At 30.3% G+C, this 13,118-nt stretch overlaps 1 protein-coding gene across 1 annotated transcript; it reads left to right on the forward strand.

Moving 5' to 3' along the window:
- Positions 1 to 3,613: 3,613 nt before the first annotated feature.
- LOC107007633 (probable glutamate carboxypeptidase LAMP1) lies at positions 3,614 to 9,413 on the forward strand. The gene is made up of 13 exons (XM_015206323.2): positions 3,614 to 4,225; positions 5,305 to 5,819; positions 6,382 to 6,449; positions 6,682 to 6,763; positions 6,876 to 6,968; positions 7,089 to 7,241; positions 7,405 to 7,479; positions 7,608 to 7,695; positions 7,798 to 7,881; positions 8,400 to 8,488; positions 8,556 to 8,672; positions 8,793 to 8,912; positions 9,010 to 9,413. Exons 1-13 carry the CDS (start codon positions 3,811 to 3,813, stop codon positions 9,190 to 9,192), a joined length of 2,082 nt encoding a protein of 693 aa, XP_015061809.1. The 5' UTR covers positions 3,614 to 3,810; the 3' UTR covers positions 9,193 to 9,413.
- Positions 9,414 to 13,118: the final 3,705 nt, after the last annotated feature.

Here is a 13,118-nt window from a genome sequence, read left to right on the forward strand (position 1 = left end):
TATATATATATATATAAAAGAATTTATTTTTATTTTTTTTAACCCTTTTTTGCTATTTTTTTGTTGTTTGTTAGCTCCCGTGAGTGTTCTTTCTGTTGTTGTATGTATGGAAAGTGAATATATTCCCATGAGTAAAATGATTTTGTTTATTTTTATTTTGTTATTTTTACTATTTTAGCTTAAAGTAATTGCCTTTTCATAATTAATTAAATAGCCACTATACAGTAAAATAACATATTAATCAAGTCTCCTGTATAATACATTTTATTGCTTATTTATGGAATTTAGTTAATATTCACTAAACGTTTCATTAAAAACATCCGAAAAATCTCATCAGATCGTAAGTAACACTTCAAATTTCAAAGTAACGAAATTGCATTCAAGCACCAAATACGAATCTCTGTCAAATCAAATATGTATATATTTGATGGGGACCAAATTTATTTACTTTTATTAAATTTAAGGGACCAAACTAGTCATGGATATATTTAAAGTCATATTTTAACCTACCACAAAAAAAAAAAAAAGAGATTATTTTTGTTATTATCTAGCATGATGAACAAAAAGAGAAATTCAAATGCTAATGGATGATTAGAAAAGAACAATAATATTAGAATATAGTAGTTGGGAAAGTAAAAAGACTAGGATATTCATAGTAGGTATTAAATAATTTAAAAGGTACTGTTATTTTATTTTAAAAAGAGTATTATTTACTGTTCGGTTTACGATCGATTAATTAAAATTATATGGTTTAAAACTCACTAAATGGAAGACATATTTTATTTGGATTTTTTTTTAAATTTTAAATTCAAATTGAAAACCTCCAAAGGTTGTTATTTAGTCTAATACAGTTTTGAAGATAAAACTTAGATGTAAAATAAATAAACTTAACGTGTCTAAATTCTTTTAAAAATGATTAAATATATCAGTTGATATAGACGACTTCTGTTTTTTCGTTGGTCTATAAACTTGACCTAACGAGCTTAAGAGAGGATTGACATTTCAACTTTTAACTATAGTTTGAAATAATCGTCAAGGTTGGAGCTCGATTAGAAAGTAAAGTCTAAAACCAAAATAATGTCAAATCACAAATTAAATGAAGGACAAAGTACTAAAATTTAATAATTTTTCTAATCCTAAATGAATCCTTTAATTAAAATAACTTTTTATGGTTAAACTATTTTGGAGAAAGGAGACAAAGTATTGGAATGATATTAGATTCTAAATGAACTTAGGAACTTATTTATTAAATTATAAAAAGAAAAACTTTGTACACTAAATTCTCATTATGTGTAAAGTTTGGACTACATCATAAAGATCATTAATTAGATTATGTGTAAAATATATGGATATTCTTTGTTATATTTCTGGAATATTAATGTGTTTGTTGTGTAAAAACTAGAGCATATATACTCTTTATGCTAACGGATATACACATGTCATAATCTTATTAATCGATCTAATATTTTTATTTATATCAGATCACGGAAAAGCTTGCGCCACGTGTTCCTATTTAAAACTTCCGTTAGAGTGAAGGGCATATATGCTTTAGTTTTTGAATGGCAGTGATATTAATGTTTTAAAAATATGACGTAAAATATCTGCATATCATTTATATCAATTCGAATATATTTATCTTTTTTCCTAAAAAATAATTCAATGAACTAAGTAGAATCAACGAAAAAACTTATTTTACGTGTTTTTATTTAGTCTTCTGTTAGCCCGAGAAAACGAAATCTAGAACACAAAAAGGCAAGAATTTGGTTACCTTTTTGTGAATTTTTGGTAGCCAATCATTTCTCTTGACTCTTGGAATTATCTACAAACTACTTTCACGGGTGGAAAAAATATACCAATCATATATATATATATATATATATATATATATATACATATATATATATATATATATATTTGGCATTTTTCGTAAAATAAAAAATCAATTTAAAAATAATATCCATTGAAAAAAGACTTCCACTATTGTTTCTTTTGCCACCATATCCAACACCAAAGCAAATTTAAATAATCGAGAGTCGATTTGGATTAGCTGATAAATTTTAAATAATCGAGGGTACATTCCATTACTACCCTTGGTATCTACCTCACTATGCATCTTGCATTATAAATATATAATTTTTTTAAAATGATAAAATTATTTATTTTATTTAATAAATTAAACTTTTAGATTGATCACACAATTCAATACGATAATCGTACTAAACTATTGGTCATTGTTATAAAACTTGTGGGCTGTGGCAAGCCCATTTCTTGAAAACTTCTGATTATCCATTAAGGCCCAACATTATGAGTGAAGCCCAATACAAGTATACAACATATATATCAGGCCCAATATTGTCCAGCTTGAACACTCAATCTCTTGAATAATAATAAAAACATGGAAAAATTATATAAATTAATACATTATAAAAAATATTTACTGATTTTAGCGATATTTTTTTGCTTATTATCATTTATAGAAATGTTGTGTTAAATCTATAATATGTATTAAAAGTGAATTATGTATGCAATATATATGAATTTTAGTTGTTTTTTTTTTTTGAAATATATCATGTTTGTTTGGTAAAAAATTGTCATATTGTATTATAAGTGTATTAAAATATATGATAAATATATTATTCATCATTAAAATTTGTATTAAATGTGAATAATAAATTGTTCTTTGTAATATGTATTAAACTTGTATTATAGTTGAATTAAAAGTGATCAAATAAAAAAAAATATTATTGCTATAAACGGTAAATATTATATTTGAATTTCATTATACATTTTTCTGATTTAGAAATAAATAACCATTCCCCCCCCCCCCCNCAATAAACTCTTAATAAATTTAGAAAAATTTGACTTCATTTCTTAATATACCAAGAATTATAGATAATATAAAAGCCACTGAAATTTCCATCTCTTCATTAATAATCCTATATCCAAATTGGTGACAAAATTTTCACCAAATACATGTCAGAATAATAAAATAAAGCAAATTAATTGTCCTATTAAGATATTCTAAAACATTTACTTTTATATTGAATATGTTACTGCTATAAAAGGTAAATTAGTTTATTTGTCTAACGAGGATAAAAGAATTACTCAAGTTCACAAATAATAACTTTTCAACCGTTGTAATTATAAAATTGTCATGTTATAGAGTTTCAAATTCAGTATATGAAACTCGATGATATTATCATAAAGTTTCACTAATATAATTTGGAATTCCATCATAGTGCGTCTCGCAAAATGAAATGCCCTTAAATTGTGTGTCAGTTTATAGTTTAACTTAAAAATTCCCTTGTCGTTAATATTTTGATTCAAAATATATCCTTGCCGTTAATACTTTGGTTCAGAAATATTTATATAATTGCTAAATGAGTCAAAAATATTCTTTTCCAAATAAAGATATTATTTTTTTTCTTTTTAAATATATTTTCTTTTCAATCATACTATGCAAATACCCCAACCCCACCCCACCCCACCCCAATTGTAGGCCCAAGTCTTGGCCCCTCTTAGTGACACACACATATTTCCAAGAATCCAACCATTTCTATATGAAAGATTCTGAAACTACCTTCAAAAAAAAAAAAAAAATCACTCAAATAAAATGGTTATTTACCTATCATTTTTGTCCATTTTCATGCCTAAACAACCCTCCAAAATACACAATCTTGACATTATAAAACTCACTATAACATAAAGAACTCAACTTTTTTACTCAAACTTCACCTTAAAACCATTTCCATCACAAAAAAAAAAAAAAAATCAAGAATCTATGACCAAATTTCAAGAAACTAAAATCAAATGACAAAGTTAACATTTTTCACCTTGATAGTACTAGCCACTTCAATTTCCTTCATTTTCTTGGAAACCCCACCAAAATCTTACTATCATACTTTGTTCATATCTCATTCTTTTTCTGATAATTCCTCTATAGCAAATCATCTTTGTACCTTAACTAAGAGACCCCATGTTGCTGGTTCACAAGCTAATGTTGATGCAGCAGCTTATGTTTTGTCAATTTTCACTTCTTGTAACATACCATCACATATAACATCCTATGATGTTGCCTTAACTTATCCTGTCTCAAGGTCTTTAACCCTAAAATCTTCAGAAAAAACAATAAAGTTTGGTCTTTTTCAAGTGATTTATGATGGTGATCCATATGCAGAGGTGGCTAATGAAGTACTACCTACCTTTCATGCTTATGCTAGATCAGGTATTGTTAATTGTCCTTTCGTTTCAATTTGTTTTGTCTGATTTTAACCTGGCACGGAGTTTAAGGTAGTATAGAGTACTTTTGAATCTCGTGGTCAAACTTTCGTTTCAATTTGTTTGTCTGATTTTAACTTGGCTCGGAGTTTAAGGTAGCGTAGAGTACTTTTGAATCTCGTGGTCTTATAATGTATTACCTACCTTTCATGCTTATGCTAGATCAAGTATTGTTAATTGACATACTCGGTTCGTTTAATTTGTGTATCTGGTTTTAATTTGGCACGGAGTTTAAGACAGTAAAGATTACAATATACCTAGAATGTATCGAAATGCACTTTAATTGTGTAGTCTTAAAAATGTCTCGGGGGAAGTTAGAGTTGGCAAAAAAGGAAAGAGATATTCTTTTGGAAAATGATGGAAAGGAAATTAAGGCAAACAAGTTGAAACTGAAGGGGTATAAAATACATTCAAGTCTTTTGAATTTACTTAATGGTTTATGTATCTTGAAATTGAGTTTGAAGGATTTTGTTTTAGTTTAATTTCATCCTTAATATGATAGCTAGATAGGGTTGGTTTCTTTGGAAAATCATAAGCAATTATATTGAAAAGCATTTGAGAGAGATCATTGATCATAGGGTGAAATCGTAGAGTCGAGAATAGAAGAGCGACATTCTTGAATGTTGCCTCTTGTGTAGCTTGGTTGAATTCGGGAGATAGTCCTGTTAATATTCTTCCGTTTGCTCGTGAAAGAGACTTTAACAATCTTAAAAAAATATGGTTATGTTAAGTCTAGCAACAAGTGTCATTTTTGGTTTTGTAGTATAATTATCGTTTGTGAATGCTACCTCGTATCTAGCTTAGTTGAATCCCGTAGATAGTATTGTTACTGTTCTTCAGTTTGCTCGTGAAAGAGACTTCAACTAACTATCCTCTAGAAACATGGCTACGTTAAGTCAAAACAAGTGTCATTTTGGTTCTGTAGTGTTATTCTTATTGTTTGTGTACTAAAGATTTGAAGACATTTCGATTTTATTCAACAAATATTAAGTCATGAACAAGTAACTGTTGGATCCGCCTGTTCAGGTACTGTGACTGGTGCTGTCGTATATGCAAATTACGGGCGTGTGGAGGACTATGCGACATTGAGAGAAATGGGAGTTAATGTATCTAATACTGTTGTATTGGCAAGATACGGGAAGATATACAGGGGAGACATTGTACATAATGCTCATGCTGTTGGTGCAATAGGGGTGTTAATTTTTACTGATAAAAAGGACTACGGTGGCGAAAAATGGTTTCCGGACGATAAGTGGATGCCACCAAGTGGAGTTCAAGTTGGATCAGTGTATGATGGAATTGGTGATCCTACAACACCAGGGTGGCCTAGTACTGGAGAATGTGAGAGATTATCAGACGAGGAAGTTGACGAGGGAGGAAATGTACCATTGATACCGTCATTGCCAATTTCTTGGGCTGATGGAGATGCAATCATAAGGACTATTGGTGGAAAAGTAGCAAATGCGGATTGGCAAGGAGGAAAGGATAGTCCTATTTATAGAGTTGGGCCGGGACCTGCAATTGCGAATCTCTCTTATGAAGTAAGTAACTACGCTGTTTCATTTTATGTGAAGGTGTTGACTGGACGGAGAACTTTGTGGTCTTAAACATGCCATGACATTCCGTTAGCTATTAGAGAATGTCACTAAGGAATTGGGAAGTTTAAAGTAAATTTGTTTCTAAATTTAGAAAAGTGTCACTCTTGTTGGAACAGACTAAAAAACGAAACAATTCATGTTAAATGGAACAACTCTTCTCTATTTTCTCTATTGAACTGTAAAAACTAAAAAGCACTTTATAGTAGTGATACAGATTCATCAACAACATATGAATAGTCAACGGGGAAAACGAAGGCTAACCTGTTTTGGTTGTTATGACTAGCTAGAACCGATAAGTTCTTTCAGTGCACTTTGATCCTTCTTACAGAAACTATTCTTTGTATAAGTTAATGAGGGAATATGAGAAAAACTTAGCTTGAAAGTGATTATCGGAACTGACCGTCATTTGTTTATGTCATCTGGTTCACCCTTTTCTTTAGACAGAAAAATGAGTAGTAGTCTACACGTCAATTTTGGGATTGTTGAATGATTGTAAGTTCTGCAGGGACAAGAAGTCATAAGCACAATCCAAAATGTTATTGGAGTTATAGAAGGAGAAGAAGAACCTGATCGGTACGCCTCTCTAACTTTCAACTTTTCATGAGTTATTTGACATCACTTCAGCCAGGAAATGCATACTGTATATATAATTGACCTCAACTAGTCTGTGTTCGAGGCTTAGTTGGTCATTTGAATGATTGACGAGTTGCGGCCGGCTACCATAAAACAAAGGAATAGTTATAGATTAGTGAAGCATAAAACAAGATGACTAATGTTTGTGTTGCTCAAGGGAAGATGTGTCCAGGTTTGTTATATTAGGTAATCATCGTGATGCGTGGACATTTGGAGCTGTTGATCCGAATAGTGGGACAGCATCCCTACTTGAGGTATTATTTCTCCAGAGAACTTACCTAAAACGTCAAGGTTCTAGATTTCATGAATCAAATATATACGTACATATATAAACTGACGATTACCTGGTTTACTTGTGAAATACAGATTGCACAAAGGCTCGAAAAGCTGCAAAAGAGAGGGTGGAGACCGCGAAGAACAATCATCTTATGCAACTGGGACGCTGAGGAGTATGGCCTGGTGACTCCCTTCATGTCTTCTCTTAGATAAACACGAGCATATTCGTATAACAAACAAAGCTTTTATCTCACAAGAACATACAATGACATTAACTAAAAGTTAACAACCTGCTCATTTCAGATAGGTTCAACAGAATGGGTTGAAGAAAATAGGGAAATGCTAGCTGCAAGGGTCGTGGCCTACTTGAACGTTGATTGCGCTGTTCAAGCTGGAGATTTTCGAGCCTCTGCAACACCACAGCTCGATGAACTAATCATACAAGCTGCTCAGCAGGTATTGATCCTAACTACCCAAAAAAACAGTCTAGTTATGTACACGAAAGCATCAACAACATTCCACATTTTATAGTGTTTGCTAATCATTTCGAAATCGTTTTCTTATATGCAACTAATTATGGTAACTTCTGACTCATCTTAAACTAACTTCTTCCCGGTAGGTCCAAGATCCTGATAACTCCTCACAAACGATTTACGAGTCCTGGCTCGCCTCTGGCAACGTTACAACAGTAAAGGTGAGAGTGGTAAAGTGCTTGCCTAAGTTTAGATATCATCTTAATCGGTACCTTAATGTTTCGTTTAAAAACTTACCAACTTTGAGAAAGATCAGACAGACTAATCCAGATTATCTGTTTTCATGTAGCTCGGCAGATTAGGAGGAGCTGGATCCGATTACGCAGCATTTGTTCAACACATTGGGTCTCCAACACTAGACATGTCTTTTGGAGAAGGTAACCAGATATTAGTTACCTTAAAAAGCATGTTCAGTTATTTTTCGAGTTTGTAATTGCAGAAACTGTTTAAAGTATAGGCATTCGATATTTCGTCTGCAGGTTACCCCGTATACCACTCGATGTACGATGACTTTGTTTGGATGAAGAAATTTGGAGACCCGATGTTTCATAGGCATGTAGCAGGTTTGTTTGCTATATGCTGCATTGTTCCCATTATATACTAAAACTTGCTATTAAGTAGAAAAGCAAATGTAGATGACAAATCTAAGATGTCACATACAGTTGTTTATCGTCATTTATCAAGCACATTATATTGCTCGGACAGGTAAAAAATGTTGTTGGGTACGTATCAATATCATATACTCAAAAGTAGTGTATTTTTTGAGGATCCGAAATGCAACAACATTTTTGGAGAGTGCGAGCGACATAACAAGCACATACTATGTGCATATTTCTGTGCTTGGGAGTTTTTGATGGTTAAATAAATCACGATTTTACAATGACTACAATTTTAGAGAGACTCGAAAGCAAAAACCTATGGGGTCGCTTCTATAACTAGATAACTAGCACCAACGAGTAACTAATAATCATGTTATACATAAAAAATTAACTGTTATGCCATGCTATTTTGTAACGAATCATTGCTCTTTGTTCCATTTGATTGTCCATGTATTGATCTAATTTTATAACTATTTTTACAGTGGCAAGCATATGGGGTTTGGTAGCTCTTCGACTTGCAGACGATGAAGTTTTGCCTTTTAATTACCTATCGTACGCGTATGAGCTCCAGGTATTGTTGAATCCTCAGCTTAGCTACAAACGAAATGTCACTAATGTTCTCAATATTTGTGAAACAGAAAAGTGCAGAATACTTGGAAGCTGAGATATCAGACAAGGGCATTTCACTTGTTCCTTTGTATGCTTCTATTGAAAAACTCAGAAAAGCAGCCTCAAGAATTAAGGATGACATAAAGGTACGACACGAGTTCTATTATAGAATGTCTGATTTGTAACAGCGTAAGCTTTTAGATGAGTTGATCACATAATTTAACAGTAAATATACTTAAGATTGCTCGCGTGGATTTAACTTGTAGGCACTCAAAGCAAAAAGAAGTCGTGCATCAGTGAGAGAGTTGAACGATAGACTAATAATGACAGAACGAGCATTCACAGACAGAGACGGGCTTTCGTCAAGGACATGGTACAAACATTTGGTAAGAAGTCATCTTTGAGTCCTGCTCTGATACCAAATGAAATCACGTAGTTATTCATTTCATGACAAATTGGATTTAATTACAACTTTTTACTCAGATTTACGCGCCAGCAAAACACAATGATTATGGATCTAATTCATTCCCCGGTATATCTGACGCTATTGAGAGTGCCAAGAGCCTGAATTCTTCAGACTCGTGGCACTCTGTACAACATGAAGTTTGGCGAGTTGCTCGAGCCATCACACAAGCATCACTAGTCCTCAGCGGTAGACTAACGTGAATCTTTGTATTATTTGTGAAAATATCATTCGGGATTCTCTTCCTCAAGAAAAATGTCTATCAAGTGATCCCTACGGTCAATGTCTCCACTTTTCACGAAGTTGATTCTTATGAACAACTTGCACACAGAAATGACACATGTACATATCAAAACTCTGTGTTTGTTAATGTTTATGATAAAATTTACCTATAATGAATTTATAAACGACCTAATTATGTGAATATTTTATATTCATCAATACATAAAACTTAAAATCATAAAATATCAATCAAATGTTGAGTGGCATATCAAAACCCTTTGAGCTAGCAAGTATTTGGGAGTTCATTTTTATATGATTTAAGTTGTTTCCAATTTGCACGACTATAATATAATAATCTCTGAAATTTACTGATTTGATTAATTTCAATTTGAACTTGGAAAATATCATACATTTTCTACCCTAGGAACTTCATTTCCATACTTTAACTCCTATTTGCATTTAGCTTCGTAATATATTGATTCGATTAATTCAAATTATTTTTTGCGTAAAATGATCTAACACTCCTCGTGAAAAGATTAACACTTTATGATAGGGATTTAAATTTTCGTAATTCAAATTCAAAGACATCTGATTATAACAACAATAACAAGTAAATAATTTTCCACAAATGAAATTTAAAGAAGTTCGACTAGACCTAAACCCTACTACTCTTGATTACCTTGATATCAAATAATATCTTCTCAATTTATGGATTCCAAATTCACTTAACTCAAATTCGAGACATCTAGCAAATACTATAATAAACACATAAACAATGTGATTTTACTAGTGGAATTTAGAGAAAATACGTGGTCTGTGGATAACATATACATGCTTTCTCTAGATCTAACATCCTCTATCAACTAAATATTATTTTTTATTGATCGATACTAACTCACCTACTCCTACCTTATCCAATAAGGTCGACGCCTAATTTCCCGTCCTATTACAACTGAAATCTCGAAAAGGTAAATTGTTCCATATCTTACCCCTAACTTGACTATTTTCGATATATCACTCATTCCTAACTCCCCTTACAAGTGAAAGCTCGAGAAGGTAAACCGTTGCATACCTTACCCCTAACTTGACTATTTTCGATATATCCTTAGCTCACGTATAACCTTTTTAAAAACCCGAGACATTTAACTAAAGAGACTAAAATAAAATATATCTCATGCATGAAAATAAAACAAAACAATATCTATAAATTAAGAGAGGGAAAAAAATACATTTTTATTTATCAAAACAAAAAGTTATACAACACAGATAACAGATCTTCCCTTCCATTCCCAATTTTCCCCTCTAAATTCTGCATAAAATCACCAAATTCTTCAATATTTACATCAACAATTCAAATCATTCGAAATGCAAATCTACGATTCATCAATCGAATTCTCCTCCGGTTCATTTGCGTCGACAACAACAGCATCAGCTTCTTCTTTCTTAGAAGAATAACTTCCGTCGCCGGCCCAAGTAAACTTTCCACCATGGCCGCCTTTCTTCGGAGATCCACTTATTCCGGTGGCCGATCGCCGGTCTTTTCTCGCATCTTGGCTTGATTTGGGGGTAATTTTGGAACTTTTTGATGTGTTTTTCATAGTGACTTTATTTTTTTTTCAGTGAGATTTTTGTGTGTGAATTAATGGGGTTTAGGGGGAGATTATATATAGAGGAAAATGAGATGATATTTAATTTTTGGTCCTTTGAGTATTGATAAATATCAATTTTAGTCCTTGTAATATTGGATTAATTGAAGTGTGTTTTTTAGGTAGAAACTAGAAAACATGTAACAAGGAATGGAAATATAATTGGGATTTACCTTATCAAATCGGAAGTTTGATATTTGATATTTATTTTTAATTATTGAAAATGAACTTTTAATATATTGAATTAAATACTGTACGTATATTGTAACTTTAATAATGTGTGTCTTAATATGAAGGGAAAAAATTCTATAAAATTCGATGGATTTCAGTAAATAAATACTTTATTCTAAAAATATTTATGTGTAACTTAACAAAATATTTAAGGAATGGAGAGTGAAGGTTTGAGGATGATGATATGTGGAGTGGTCAAGGATTGGACATTCGAACATTAGATAGATGACAAACAAATAATGAATTTAAAATATCATATATAAAATTTAATTTTCCTAATTTCATTCGATAAGTAACGTTTTTCTTACTAAGGAATTTGTTTTTTTCTAAATTGACCAATCAAAAATAAAAAATATATTATTATCGAATCTAGCATAACAATATAAAATAACATAACAGGTAATAAGTAATTAAATGATATATATATATATATATATATATAGATATATAAAGGATTAGAAGTGCATGTTTCAATTACTTGAAAGTCAAATTTAAATAAGTAAAATATTGTAGGGACTAAAATAAAAAATAATTAATAACTAAGGGACTAATAATTATATTAGTATTTGGTTCTATCACGTGACTTTGACATGTGCAGTGGATAATTGGATAAGAACAAACTGTGGATTGTTATAAACAGGGGACTGTACAATGACTACAAATAAATACTCCAAATTAATTATCTAGTTTATGCATATATATATATATATATATATATATATAAACTTTATTTTTTATGTTTTCGTCGATAATATATATCGAGTAACTTTATTTACTAAGATTTAATCGAGAAAGCAAAATATTTTTTATCAAATTTTATAGATCATGACTTTATCAACTAAGATTAAGCTAGATAGAAAAAGTCACCCGATAGTATATTAAATTTTCAATTTCATATTAGTAGTTTACTATTTTTTATCATCTGATATGAGCGTAAGTGAAGAATGAAAAATCATGTAATCGATCTTCACTTATATGGATTTAAGTATATTTATCGTTGTTATTATTGAATTAATTCACTAGTTTTTATCGTTTTAAAATCACATTTGATATTTTAGGAGTAAAGTGGAGTTTATTTTTAAAAAAAATGTGTGTTGAATTGTTAGAATTGGTACACGTGTAGCTATTTGAGTGTTTAATATCTCTCATAGTTAAATACATTGAGATTAAAATTAAATCTTTTAAATATAACATTTAAAATAGTAATATATGTGAATTGATTTGTGAAAACTCAACAATATTTTTGTATATATGATCTTCAATTTCAACTTCAAGTTATGTTTTACAAAATTAACTCTGTGGGACATGGTTTCAAACATAAATATTTAAAATTAGTATAAATTTAATCAAGTAAATAAATTGAAATATATATGAAAAAATAATAGACACATAACTATTTCAAGTTTGATCTTCAAAACAAAAACATATTAAGTTTAATTGTAATTGTCGTTTATAAGAAAAGGCAATGATAAAATTATCATAATTGAGTATTCTTTTGTATATTAATATATTTTCTTAATATATTTCTTTATGATTTCATATTTTGTAGTGAAAATTCTAATTATATATTTGAATATATTTTAGTAATTATCAAAATTGATTACAAGTTAAGTACTTTTTTTAAAAAAAATTAAATTTTACTTTGTGTACTGGGCAAGAAAAAAAATTCCTTGCAAAAAAAGGGTCAAAATTCAAATAGGAAAATCTATATATATATATATATAAAATAATATATAGGTCAAAAGGAATTGACTGGATCAATTCATTATGGTACCTATAGTTTAACTTAAATGATAATTGTAGAAAACATTCTTAAAGTGATTTTGTTTAAAAAAATGAAATATTTGATATTTATATTAAGATTGATTAAGCTTAAATTTACATCATAATGTAAGTGAAAATCGCTTAAATTATCTTAAAAAGAATCAATCTACTCTATAATCAACTTACGAGTAACACATTATTATCTTAACTAATTCAATTCACCAACACGGGTTGTGGTTCACTGATGAAAGTACTCCACCTTTAGC

This window comes from Solanum pennellii, chromosome 12 (genome assembly GCF_001406875.1).
Source record: "Solanum pennellii chromosome 12, SPENNV200".
Classification (NCBI taxonomy): Eukaryota; Viridiplantae; Streptophyta; class Magnoliopsida; order Solanales; family Solanaceae; genus Solanum; species Solanum pennellii.